The sequence below is a fragment of the Piliocolobus tephrosceles genome, chromosome 21, assembly GCF_002776525.5.
Source record: "Piliocolobus tephrosceles isolate RC106 chromosome 21, ASM277652v3, whole genome shotgun sequence".
In the NCBI taxonomy this organism is placed as follows: domain Eukaryota; kingdom Metazoa; phylum Chordata; class Mammalia; order Primates; family Cercopithecidae; genus Piliocolobus; species Piliocolobus tephrosceles.
Window position 1 is genome coordinate 33,791,207 of NC_045454.1, and position 13,520 is coordinate 33,804,726.

A 13,520-nucleotide genomic window follows, 5' to 3' on the forward strand; every position below is an offset into this window, starting at 1 on the left:
CAGATCACCTGAGGTCAGGATTTCGAGACCAGCCTGAGCAACATGATGAAACCTCATCTCTACTAAAAATACAAAATTAGCTGGACATGGTGGCACATGCCTGTAATCCCAGCTACTCAGGAGGCTGTGGTAGGAGAATCGTTTGAACCCAGGACGTGGGGTTTGCAGTGAGCCGAAATCATGCCACTGTACTCCAGCCTGGGTAATAGGAGTGAAACTCAGTCTCAAAAAAATAAAAAATAAAACAGGCTGGGCGTGGTGGCTCACGCCTGTAATCCCAGCACTTTGGGAGGCCAAGGCAGGTGGATCACCCGACATTAGGAGTTCGAGGCCAGCCTGACCAACATGGTGAAACCCCATCTTTACTAAAAATACAAAAATTAGCTGGGCGTGGTGGTGGGCGCCTATAATCCCAGTTGCTCGGAAGGCTGAGGCAGGAGACTCGCTTGAACCCAGGAGGTGGAGGTTGCAGTGAGCCAAGACTGCGCCATTGCACTCCAGAGCCTGGGTGACAGAGCTGGACTCCATCTCAAAAAATAAATAAATAAAATAAAATAAAATAAAAGTAACAACAAAAATAAAAAGAACAGCAGAAAGAATGAGCAAGGAGAAAAGTCATAAAATACTGCAAAATACTGTTACACTGGGTTGTCTCTCCGAGAAGATACTGGAATCTCTTCAGCCATTTGCTTTTCAGAACTAGAAACCAGCAAACCACTTCTTTTTTCGTGTGTGTGGAGTCTCGCTCTGTTGCCCAGGCTGGAGTGCAGTGGCACGATCTCGGCTCACTGCAAGCTCTGCCTCCCGGGTTCACGCCATTTTCCTGCCTCAGCCTCCCTAGCAGCTGGGGCTATAGGTGCCCGCCACCACACCCGGCTAATTTTTTGCATTTTTAGTAGAGATGGGGTTTCACCATGTTAGCCAGGATGGTCTCAATCTCCTGACCTCGTGATCTGCCTGCCTCAGCCTCCCAAAGTGCTGGGATTACAGGCGTGAGCCACCGCGCCCGGCCCACCAAACCACTTCGAAGAAGATAACATATCATTATTCTTTATTAAGTAGCTCAGGGGAAGGAAAGAATAAAAGTTGATAGCTCCCTGACTGGGAAAAAATGAGCAATTAATAAAGAATGAAGATGAAAGAAAGCACACTTAAGTTGTAACACAAAAAGAATTCGCAAATGTTGGTGGAAGGAAAACAGTATAGAAAATATCACTTTAACTAAAAGCTGGAAAAATTCTCAGTTGGGATGTAACTGACAAAAAGAACGGGATTCCCAGGCATAAAGTTGGTGTGAGCTACAGAGGGCACCATGTGGCTCAGCGGAAGACGCTTCAAGATTCAAAGTTCCATTAAAGAGCAAAGGCACTTCACGAGAAGGGTTTAAATTACGGGTCCAAAACCCAAGTGGTAAAGTGAGCAATTTGCAGCATGACTGCTTCTCCTAGACAGGGCTGAGTGGCAAAATACGACGGTACACACAGTGACTATTAGCCACTGCCAGAAACAGGCTGAACAGCCCTGGGAGACAAGGTAAGGCGGGCGGTGGGAGTTGTTCATGGAGAGAAAGGAGAGTTTCAGAACCAAACATCCACTGGAGATGCTGGGCCACCAGACCCCTCCCAGTCAATAAAGCCTGGTGCCTCATTTGATCTCAGCCTCATCATGACCCTGGAGAGACCCTGATACCATCTGCCAGTCCCTGACAGCTTGGGCACTCCTTGAAATCAACCTGATCCCCTGAGTGGTTCTCCAGGCTCCTGCCCCACCCATTCAGGCCTCTGCTCAAATGTCACTCCCACAAATAGAGACTCTCTCACTACCTCTGCCAAAAATAGCTCCACGTCAACTCCATCCCTTCTCCCTGGTCCACTTCTCATGGTTCTTCCATCACTGCCTCACCTCTTACTATATGCTTATCATTTGTCTTCCTCACGAAAACCTAGGCTTACGTGGGCAGAAACTCTTACAGCCATTGCTGTACAGCACCAAAAATAGGGCTTGACAGCCTGCATGAGCTGAACAAGTATCTGTTGAATGAATCAAAGAAAAAAAAACTTTACCAAAACAATAATGATCTTGGCATGTAACCTGGTTATCACTGAGCTGGAGTTTGGGCTCAGTTTTGTCAATAACTTGTTGTGCAGCCTTGGGCAAATCACTTTATCTCTCTGGGCGTATAATGCCTCCCTTCTGAAACAAGGCAGTTGATCAAGTGAGGACTAAAGTCACCTTCCAGGCTGGGCACAATGGCTCAAGCCTGCAGTTCCAGCACTTTGGGAGGCTGAAGAAGGTGGATGGCTTGAGCTCAGGAGTTCAAGATCTTGTCTTTACAAAAAACACAAAAATTAGCTGGGTGTGGTAGTGCATACCTGTGGTCCCAGATACTCAGGAGGCTGAGATGGGAGGACTGCTTGAGCCCAGGAGGTCAAGGCTGCAGTGAGCTGAGATCACACCAGTGCACACCAGCCTGGGTGATAGAGCGAGACCCTGTCTCAAAACAAACAAACAAACAAACCTGGCCAGATGTGGTGGCTTACACCTGTAATCCTAGCAATTTGGGAGGACAAGATGGGCGGATCACTTGAGGTCAGGAGTTCGAAACCAGCCTGACTAAATGGTGAAACCCCATCTCTACTAAAAATACAAAAATTAGTCAGATGAGGTGGCATATGCCTATAATCCCAGCTACTTGGGAGGCTGAGGCAGCAGAATCGCTTGAACCCGTGAGACAGAAGTTGCAGTGAGCCAAGACCGCGCCACCACACTCCAGCCTGGTGACAGAGCGAGACTCCGTCTCAAAAAAAAAAGAAAAGAAAAGAAAAAATCATCTAGGGCTGGGCGTGATGGCTCATGTCTGCCATCTCAGCACTCTGGGAGGCAAGTGGATCACAAGGTCAGGAGTTCAAGCCTGGCCAATATTGTGAAACCCCATCTCTACCAAAAATACAAACATTAGCCAGGCGTGGTGGCGCACACCTGTAGTCCCAGCTACTTGGGAGGCTGAGGCAGAAGAGTCACTCGAACCCAGGAGGCAGAGGTTGCAGTGGACCGAGGTCACACCACTGCACTTCAGCCTGGGTGACAGAGCAAGACTCCGTCTCAAAAAAAAAAAAAAAAATTAGCTGGACGTGGTGGCGGGAGCCTGTAATCTCAGCTACTCTGGAGCCTGAAGCAGGAGAATCACTTGAACCCGGGAGATGGAGGTTGCAGTGAGCTGAGATCCTGCCATTGCGCTACAGCCTGGGCAACAAGAGTGAAATTCCCTCTCAAAATAAACAAATAAATAAAGTCTCCTTCCAACTTTTTAATCTGCGAAACAAAGATATGATCTGTTCCTCAAGGCAACTTGTTACTAGCTGAGGGTGAGTCCCAGTTACTCTGGAGGCTGAGGCAGGAGAATGGCGTGAATTCGGGAGGTGGAGGTTGCCGTGAGCCGAGATCGTGCCACTGCACTCCAGCCTGAGTGACAGAGCGAGACTCTGTCTCAAAAAAAAAAAAAGGAAAGAAAGCTTACCAAAGGGCAGAATGACAGCCACTCTCCCGCATTCTTTGAGGCACCAAGATGACACAGTCAGGTTGGGTCAGGGGAGGGACTCACTCAGAAGAGAATGGACTAGTAGATGGTAGACCCAGTGGATACAGAAAAAGTAGGAGCTGCGAAATTCCCTAATACTGAAACTGAAAAGCGGGTCCTGGAATCCAGAACCCCTGTTTCTCCTCCTCATAGACCTCAAATGACCAACTCCAGACTCTGGGTCTCAGCTTCCCTCGTATGACACCAGGCATTATTGATGGGTGCAGGAGACCCTCCAGAAACCACGAGTACCAAACTTCCACGTCCAAGGAGGAGGATGCCCTTCCAGGTTCCTGAGACCAGACTTCTGATTCCCGGGGGAATGCCAGGAGTCTCGCCTCTGCCAACCCCTACCCCAAGTCACTTTAGGTGGAAGCGTTTGGGGCTGATGCTCCCGAAGCTGAATCAGGAGAAGCTAGTAACTTCAGGACCCTGTGATGTCCCCATCGCCACCAACAGGTGGGATCCTCCTGAAAACCAGACGATTTGCGGATCCCATTGCTCCCAAGAACAGGCAACTTTCAGACTAAAGTGACGGGGCTCCTGGAGCCCTGTCATCAGAGACGGGAAATAAGGCGTGGGGGGCGAGGCCTTCGTGTCCCCTGAGAGGCTGATAGCTTTAGGGTCCGGCAGAGGCGGGCGGGGGTCCTGTGGCTCTGACGGAGGTCGCGCCCCCAGGTCGCCGAGGAGCGGCCCCCGCCCGTCGCGGTCGCGACCCGTCAGCCCAGGTCTTGCAAGGAGCCCGCGACTCCTCCCTCGCGGCCCGGCCCGCGCTCACCGCCTTCTCCAGGTGGCTGCGCGCCTGCTCGCTGTTCTTGGTGTGGTGATAGAGAACGGAGCCCAGTTGCAGGTGTGTACGGGCCTCGATGCGCTGAGGCGGCTTGAAGGGGAACACAGCCTGTAGGCAGTGCACGCACAGGCGGATTTTGGGCGGGCTGGAAGTGCGGAAGTGCTCAGCGAAGCCCAGAAGCGCCAGGTACCAAGAGTCGGCCGCCTCGGCCTGCGCAGCCTGGGCCGCCGCCGCCTGGGCCGCCGCCGCCGCCTGAGCCGCCATTTTGGCCTCCACAACAACAAGCCGCCGCCACAGGGAGGCGGAAGCAGGCGCACGAGGCGGGGCCGGGCTCTCTCGCGGCTTCCGCGAGATCTGCCGCCCAAAGCATCCTGGAACATGTAGTTGTATTTGAGATGACCGCCGCTCCGGGAAGGTGTAAAAAGGGCGACGCCGTCTGGTTATCATGACTGGGACTTAGGCATCACCGATAGGATGAGGCTTTCGTTTCTGGAGGTAAAAAACCCAGTCGTCCACGCAGTGGTAGGGAGAGTCTGACCGAGGCGGACTATATCTCCCATCAGGCGATGCACACTATAACAGGGCCACTTAAGTGGTGCCGGAGCATTGTGGGATTGGATGAGTCTCAAGATGGACAACCGGGATGTTGCAGGTAACAGCCCCCGCCTCCCTTCAGGCGCCTGCCTGAGTCCCTGGGGCTAGGTGTCTCCCCTTACTCATCGGGTCCGTCTTGCTGCGACCCGTGGAGCCCTCGCTTCAGCCCGGGGCAGCCCAAAGCTTCGGCTTCTGCACCTCTTGGTTTCTCGAGACCCCCGATCCTGGTTGCTGGCCGCCCCCGCCTGGTTTGCTGAGGAGGCACGGATCTCCGTAGAGGCCGCCACCCGGCTCAGCCCTGCCTCCCGTTTCCGAAACAACCGCCTTCAGGGCTGCTCCAACCTCCGTTCCCCAATACAGCGGCAACCTTGGGCTGTCCCTGCACCCCTCTTTTCGTAGCAGCTGCCCTCTGGCCTGTGTCCCGCTTTCTGAAAAAGCTGCTTTTCCGAAGTGCTTTGAGGCTCCCTTGACACACTTTCCCGCGTCTTTTGACCCTCACTTTGCTGCAAACCTTGGCCTGTCTACTTTCTCAGAATAGAATGCGTTTATCCATCAGCATAAGTGTCCTAAATACTTAGGGCGTGCTCACTGTGTGCCAGGCACTGTGCTAGGCGCTACGCCTGCAGCGGTGACCGAAACAGGGCCCTACTTTCCTGGAGGTTGCTTTCTACTGGGGAGTCAGTGCATTAATGAGAAAATATTTACGAAGACTTTTGTATGATGTGAGGTGGAGAGTGAAGGCTACTGATACAGGGTAGTCAGGAAAGACCTTTCTTTCTTTCTTTCTTTTTTTGAGACAGGGTCTCACTTTGTTGCCCAGGCTGTAGCACAGTAGCACAATCACGGCTCACTGTGGCTCCCTGGGTTCAGGTGATCCTCCCACCTCAGCCTCCCAAGTAGCTGGGACCACAGGTGCTTGCCACCACACACAGCGAATTTGTGTATTTTTTTGTGTTGCCACGTTTCCCATGCAGGTCTGGAACTCCTAGGCTCAAGCGATCCTCCCACCTCAGCCTCTTAAAGTGCTGGGATTACGTCGCGGTGTGAGCCACCACACCTGGCCCAAGGAAGGGCGCTTTTAAGTAGAAGACGTGGCCGGGCGCGGTGGCTCAAGCCTGTAATCCCAGCACTTTGGGAGGCCGAGACGGGCGGATCACGAGGTCAGGAGCTCGAGACCATCCTGGCTAACACGGTGAAACCCCGTCTCTACTAAAAACTACAAAAAACTAGCCGGGCGAGGTGGCGGCGCCTGTAGTCCCAGCTACCCTGGAGGCTGAGGCAGGAGAATGGCGTGAACCCGGGAGGCGGAGCTTGCAGTGAGCTGAGATCCGGCCACAGCACTCCAGCCTGGGGGGACAGAGCGAGACTCCGTCTCAAAAAAAAAAAAAAAAAGTAGAAGACATTTCAGTTGAGACAGTGAATGCCAGCTCTGGGAATCCCTGGAGGGTGGAGCCTTCCACACAGTGGGGGCCAGTAAATGCAGAGGCCCTGGTAGGATGGGCTTGTCCTTTTGAAGAATGTCAAGGATGAAGCAGAAGGAAGGGGAACCATCTGGCAGGGCCTTGAAAATGGCCTTTTAGAATTCTTTTTTTCTTTTTTGCTGAAGCGGAGTTTCGTTCTGTCTCCCAGGCTGAAGTGCAGTGGCACGATGTTGGCTCACTGCAACTTCTACCTCCCAGATTCAAGCCATTCTCCTGCCTCAGCCTCCTGAGTAGCTGGGATTACAGGTGCCCGCCACCGCACCTGGCCAATTTTTTTTTTTTTTTGTATTTTTAGTAGAGACGGGGTTTCACCCTGTTGGCTAGGCTGGTCTCGAACTCCTGACTTCAAGTGATTTGCCTGCTTCAGCCTCCCAAAGTGCTGGGATTACAGGTGTGAGTCACCGTGCCCAGCTCAGACTTCTAAAATTTGGATTTTATTCTGAGTCCCATGGGGAACCTCTGAGGTGTCTTCCCTGTCTCAGTGCTATCACCCTTGTCTTAAGACATCATTGTCTGTTGCTTGGAGCCAGTTAGCCTCCCTGGTCTTGTTGCCTATGGATTCTCTGGCCGGAATGATTACCTAGTAGCCAGGATGAAAATAAAAAGACCCTGTGGATATTGGCCAGGTGTGGGGAGCCACACCTAAAATCTCAGCACTTTGGGAGGCTTAAATGGGAGGCTCCCTTGAGGACAGGAGTTCAAGACTAGCCTGGGCAGCATAGCAAGAACGTGTCTCTACAAAAAATAAAATAAATAGCTAGGCCTGGTGGAGTGTCCCAGGTACTCAGGTGCTGAGGTGGGAGAATCTCTAGAGCCCGGGAGTTTGAGGATGCAGTGAGCTATGATCGTGCAACTGCACTCTGGCCTGGGCAACTCAGTGAGACCCTGTCTCAAAAAAAAAAAAGGCGACCGGGTGCTGTGGCTCATGCCTGTAATCCCAGCACTTTGGGAGGCCGAGGTGGGTGGATCACTTGAGGTCAGAAGTTTGAGACCAGCCTGGCCAACACAATGAAATTCCGTCTCTACTAAAAATACAAAAAAATTAGACAAGCATGGTGGCAGATGCCTGTAATCCCAGCTACTCGGGAGGCTGAGGCAGGAGAATCGCTGAAACTCGAGAGGTGGAGGTTGCAGTGAGCCGAGATCGTGCCATGGCACTCTAGCCTGGGGGAAAAGAGCAAGAGTTCATCTCAAAAAAAAAAAGTCTGGGTTCGGTGGGTCATGCCTGTAATCCCAGCACTTTGAGAGACTTAAATGGGAGGCTCCCTTGAGGACAGGAGTGCGAGACCAGCCTGGACAACATGGAGAAACCCTAACTCTACTGAAAATATAAAAATTTGCCAGGCGTGGTTGTGAGTGCCTGTAATCCCAGCTACTCAGGAGGCTGAGGCAGGAGAATCGCTTGAACCGGGGAGGTGGAGGTTGCAGTGAGCCACGATGGGGCCACTGCACTCCATATAGGCTGACAGAGTAAGACTCTACCTCAAAAAAAAAAAGCCACTGGTGCACAGTGACTCATGCCTGTAAATCCCATCACTTTGGGAGGCCAAGGTGGAAAGAATGTTTGAGACCAGCCTGGGCACTATAGCAAGACCTCATCTCTATGAAAAAATCCAAAAATTAGCCAAGTGAGGTGGTTCAAGGCCACGATCCCCCGTTCTAAGGTTGTCGCTGACAGGACTACAGTAGAGCCGGGGAGGCGGAGGCTGCAGTGAGCCGAGATCACACCACTGCACTCCAGCCTGGGAAACAAAGCCGGACTCTGTTTCAAAAAAAGACCCGGCCAGGCGCGGTGGCTCAAGCCTGTAATCCCAGCACTTTGGGAGGCCGAGATGGGTGGATCACGAGGTCAGGAGATCGAGACCATGCTGGCTAACACGGTGAAACCCCGTCTCTACTAAAAAATACAAAAAACTAGCCGGGCGAGGTGGCGGGCGCCTGTAATCCCAGCTACTCGGGAGGCTGAGGCAGGAGAATGGCATGAACCTGGGAGGCGGAGTTTGCAGTGAGCTGAGATCTAGCCACTGCACTCCAGCCTGGGCAACAGAGCCAGACTCCGTCTCAAAAAAACAAAAAACAAAAAAAGACCCAATGAATCTTGTCATTCTTCATCTTGTGCTTCTCCATCACTCCCCAAGCCCTTATAATAAAGCACAGGGCCAGGCACAGTGGCTCATGCCTGTAATCCGAACACTTTGGGAGGCCGAGGTGGGCAGATCACGAGGTCAGGAGATCGAGACCATCCTGGCTAACACGGTGAAACCCCATCTCTACTAAAAAAAAAAAAAAATACAAAAAATTAGCCGGACATGGTGGCGGGCACCTGTAGTCCCAGCTACTCGGGAGGCTGAGTCAGGAGAATGGCGTGAACCCGGGAGGCAGAGCTTGCAGTGAGCAGAGATCACGCAACTGCACTCCAACCTGGGCGACAGAGCGAGACTCTATCTCAAAAAAAATAAAAATAAAAATAAAATCACCGATGCTCTGACATGCCCTACCTCTCTCTGTCCTTGGAGCAGGCTCCTCTGACCATGCTGCCCCTTGGATGTACCAGGCTTCTTCCTGCCCTGAGCTTTCGCATATGCTCCTTGTGCCCAGATCATCTCCCTTTTGGCTTTTCATGATGCTGGCTTCTTATTTGTTTTTTCTGGTTTAAATGTCTCTTCCTCTAGTGTTTATTTTCTGGTTGCCCTACCTGCATATGTACTCTCCTGTTACTATTTTTCACCATTTTTTGGTTTCCAGCAGAGCTCTTACAATATTGTGCAGTTACTTTTTTTTTTTTTTTGAGATGGAGTCTTGCTCTGTTGCCAGGCTAGAGTGCAGTGGCACCATCTCAGCTCACTGCAACCTTTGCCTCCCTGGTTCAAGCAATTCTCCTGCCTCGGCCTCCCTAGTAGCTGGGGTTACGGGCACAGGTCACCATGCCCAGCTAATTTTTGTATTTTTAGTAGAGACAGGGTTTCACCATGTTGGCCAGGCTGGTCTCGATCTCCTGACCTCAGGTGATCCACCTGCCCTTGCCTCCCAAACTGCTGGGATTGCAGGCGTGAGCCTCCACGCTGGCCTGAAAGTTACTTTTTTGTCATGGGTCTATTGTCTTCCCAGCCCACAGCGAGTCCCACGTGGGCAGAGACCTGCTCTCTCTCTCTAAGTGTTTGCTGAATAAATGAACCAATAAATGTATAAATTAATCTGAACATCAGTTGCTCTCTGGCCTGTCACAGCTTCTTGGGGTGTTATGGAGTGAAGGTGATTTCTGATGTACTCCTTTTCCCTTCCCAGGAAAGGCTAACCGGTGGTTTGGGGTTGCTCCCCCTAAATCTGGAAAAATGAACATGAACATCCTTCACCAGGAAGAGCTCATTGCTCAGAAGAAACGGGAAATTGAAGCCAAAATGGAACAGAAAGCCAAGCAGAATCAGGTGGCCAGCCCTCAGCCCCCACATCCTGGCGAGTAAGTGCCTCCTGGGGCCTGGATGGGGCCTGGATGGGAATCTTTGAGGGTCACCAGCACAGGGTTTGGCTTGTGAGGGCAGTCAGTGTGTGCTTGCACCCAGCCATAGCCTGATGATCCAAGGAATGACCCAGATGCCCTTGGGAGGCTCACTGTGGCAAGAGAGAAATGAGGAATATGTGGGAGCCCAGAGGACAGCCTGCCAGCTCATCCACTCAGCAGTTACTATCAGCCAGCTGTGGTGCAGAGGGCAGGGGTATAACAGAGTAAAGATCTCTGCCTTGAGTCCACATGTGCTGCCTCACACCTGTAATCCTAGCACTTGGGGAGGCTGAGGCAGAGGATCACTAGAGGCCAGGAGTTTGAGACCAGATTTGCCAAGATAGTGAAACCCCACCTCTACTAAAAAATACAAAAAATTAGCTGGGCATTGTGGTACTTGCCTGTGGTCCCAGCTGCTCAGGAGGCTGAGGCACGAGAATCTCTTCAGATCTGGGAGGCAGAAGTTACAGTGAGTTGAGATCGTGCCACTGCACACCACCCTGGGCCACAGAGTGAGACTGTCTCAAAAAAAAAAAAAAAAAAAGCTCTGCCCTTATGGGGTCACAAACTACTAGCAAAGGGATGCGGGTGCCACCCCAGAGCTCCTGGAAGATAACACGAGGCAGTGTGTTCCCAGGCCCTGTGGCCACAGTAAGGCCACAGAGAAACTTTGCATCCTGAAAGCCCAGGTGGAGCCGGCCACTGAGGAAGCAGAGAAAGGCCTGCCCAGCAGAGAGCAGAAAGGGGAGAGAGCCCATATGTGGAGGGCCAGCCTGAGCTGCTGTACCAAAGGGGCTGTCCCTTAGTGGATGGGAGGTGGATGGTAGCTCAGCAACGGTTTCCTCTTGCTGGTCCTGAGAAACACTGATGGCACCAAGGGTTTTGATCAAGGGTTGGTGTTGTGATGAGGATGACCAGATCCAAGATTTTCAGACTGGAGGTGGATAATCTGAGATGCAGGCCCCGTCCTCTGTGGTCTGGAATATAGTGTGTGTCAACCTTCCCCAAGGCCTTGTCCCAGTTCTAGCCTTTCCTTTTCTTTTTTTTTTTCTTTGAGACGGGGTTTTGTTCTGTCACCCAGACCGGAGTGCAGTGGTGGGATCATGGCTCACTGAAGCCTTGAACTTTTGGGCTTTAGCATTTCTCCTGCCTCAGCCTCCCAAGTAGCTGGGACCACAGGCACATGCCACCATGCCTGGCTAAGTTTTTTCTATTTTTTGTAGAGATGAGGTCTTGTTATGTTGCCCAGGTTGGTCCTGATCTCTTAGACTCAAGTGATCCTCCCACCTTGGCCTCCCAAAGGGATTACAGGTGTGAGCCACTGCACCCAGCAGCTCTTGCGTTTCTTTTTTCTTTTCTTTTTGTTGCCCAGGCTGGAGTGCAGTGGCGCAATCTCAGCTCACCACAACCTCTTCCTCCCAGGTTCAAGTGATTCTCCTGCCTCAGCCTCCCAGGTAGCTGGGATTACAGGCATGCACCACCATGCCTGGCTAATTTAGTATTTTTAGTAGAGACTGGGTTTCTCCATGTTGGTCAGGCTGGTCTCAAACTCCCGACCTCAGGTGATCCGCCTGTCTTGGCCTCCCAAAGTGCTGGGATTACAGGCGTGAGCCACTGTGCCTAGCCAAGAACCAGCATTTTTATCTCCCAGTATTTGTTACCAGTGGTTTTCAGGTAGGAGCCTTTCGCTGTACTCTGCAGCCTGAATGTGATTTCTTGTCTTTCCTTGTCCCCATCTCTTCCTGGTCCCTCCTGAGTGAAGTTCTCAGGGTGTCAGTATGGGGGCAGGCCCGGGAACTGAGGGGTGCCCAGAATATCTTGGTTGTTTAGTGTCAACATTGAACCTCCTCTTTCATATAAAATTACTTCTACCCTTTTTTTTAAACTTTAAAGGTAACTCATGTACATGGTAGGAAATTCAGGAAGTAGAGGAGAGGTAAACAAAAAACTTAAGTCACTCGTAACTCTGCAACCCAGAGATAAGCACTGGTTGAGTGTATTTTATTTATTTATTTATTTTTGAGATGAGTCTTGCTCTGTCACAAAGACTGGAGTGTAGTGGTGCCAATTCAGCTCACTACAACCTCCACCTGTTGGGTTCAAGTGATTCTCCTGCTCAACCGCTGGAGTAGCTGGGATTACCAGTGTGCGCCACCATGCCTGGCTATTTTTTTGCTTGTTTGTTTGTTTGGAGACAGAGTCTCACTTAGCTGCCCAGGCTTGAGTGCAGTGCTGTGATCTCGGCTCACCGCGACCTCCGCCTCTTGGGCTCAAGCGATTCTCCTGCTCAGCCTCCCAAGTAGCTGGGATTACAGGAACCCACCATCATGCCCGGCTATTTTTTGTATTTTAGTAGAGATGGGGTTTCACCATGTTGGCCAGGCTGGTCTTGAACTCCTGGCCTCAGGTTGATCCTCCCACCTCGGCCTCGCAGAGTGCTAGGATTACAGGCATAAGCCACTGAACCTGGCCATTTTTTTGTATTTTAATAGAGGCGGGGTTTCACCATGTTGACCAGGCTGGTCTTGGACTCCTGGCCTCAGGTGATCTACACACCTCTGCCTCACAAAGTGCTGGGATTACAACCATGAGCCACCACGCTGGGCCTGTTTCATTTCAGAGGCAGGATCTCACTCTGTCACCCAGGCTGCAGTGCGGTGGCACCATCATAGCTCACTGCAGCCTTGAATTCCTGGACTTAACCTATCCTCCCACCTCAGCCCCTTGAGTAACTGGGACTACAGATGTCCACTGCCATGCCCAGCTAATTTTTAAGTTTTGTGTAGAGATGGGGTCTCACTCTGTTGCCCAGGCTGGTTTCAAACTTCTGAGTTCAAGTGATCCTCCTACCTTGGCCTCCCAAAGCATTAGGATTACAGATGTGAGCCACTGCTCCTGGCCCGATGTGTTTTTCTAACAATTTTTTTTTTATTATTTGAGATGAAGTCTAACTCTGTCGTCTAGGCTGGAGTGCAGTGGCACGATCTTGGTCCACTGCAACATTCGCTTCCTGGGTTCAAGCGATTCTCCTGTCTCAGCCTCCCAAGTGACTGGGACTACAGGGGCCCGCTACCATGCTCGGCTAATTTTTTGTATTTTTAGTAGAGACGGGTTTTCGTCATGTTGGCCAGGCTGGTCTTGAACTTCTGAGCACAGATGATCCGCTTGCCTTGGCCTCCCGAAGTGCTGGGATTACAGGTGTGAGGTACCGCACCCAGCCTTTCTAACAATTTTTAATTCAAATGTATTTCGATGTAAGTAGAACCACACTGTAGATATAGTTTTATATCTTGCCCTTTTGTTTTTCCTTTAACATTGTATGTGATTGCTTGTCTAAAATTTCAACTTTTCAGGGCTGCCACATCTTCCTTGTGGATGGCCTGTCATTTATTTAACCAGTGCCCCTTGTTGATTTATTTAGGTTATTTTAGTTCTAATGAACTAAACATTATTCCTTTTTCCTTTTTAAAGGAAAAAGGCTAGCCCTGTGGACTCCATGAGCTTTTAGCACCATTGGATTGGTACATCCATATGGTGGAACGTCAAGTGGATTTAAAAAGCAGCGTATGTGAGGAATTT

The 13,520-nt window shown here is 51.1% G+C and overlaps 2 protein-coding genes across 4 annotated transcripts in view; one reads left to right on the top strand and one right to left on the bottom strand.

Moving 5' to 3' along the window:
* Nucleotides 1–4,681, bottom strand: part of MAU2 (MAU2 sister chromatid cohesion factor) — a 42,715-nt gene extending 38,034 nt beyond the window's left edge. For all 3 annotated transcript variants that reach the window (XR_002735230.1, XM_023229889.1, XM_023229888.1), the window contains exon 1: nt 4,356–4,681. Coding sequence is in view for 2 of the 3 variants with exons in the window: in XM_023229889.1 (XP_023085657.1) it covers nt 4,356–4,631 (276 nt within the window). In the remaining variant the exon portion in view is untranslated. The remainder of the gene's footprint in view (nt 1–4,355) is intronic.
* Nucleotides 4,647–13,520, top strand: part of SUGP1 (SURP and G-patch domain containing 1) — a 42,869-nt gene continuing 33,995 nt past the window's right edge. The window contains exons 1-2 of the mRNA XM_023229887.1: nt 4,647–5,019; nt 9,728–9,899. Of these exons, the coding sequence (XP_023085655.1) occupies nt 4,986–5,019; nt 9,728–9,899 (206 nt within the window). The 5' untranslated portion in view covers nt 4,647–4,985. The remainder of the gene's footprint in view (nt 5,020–9,727; nt 9,900–13,520) is intronic.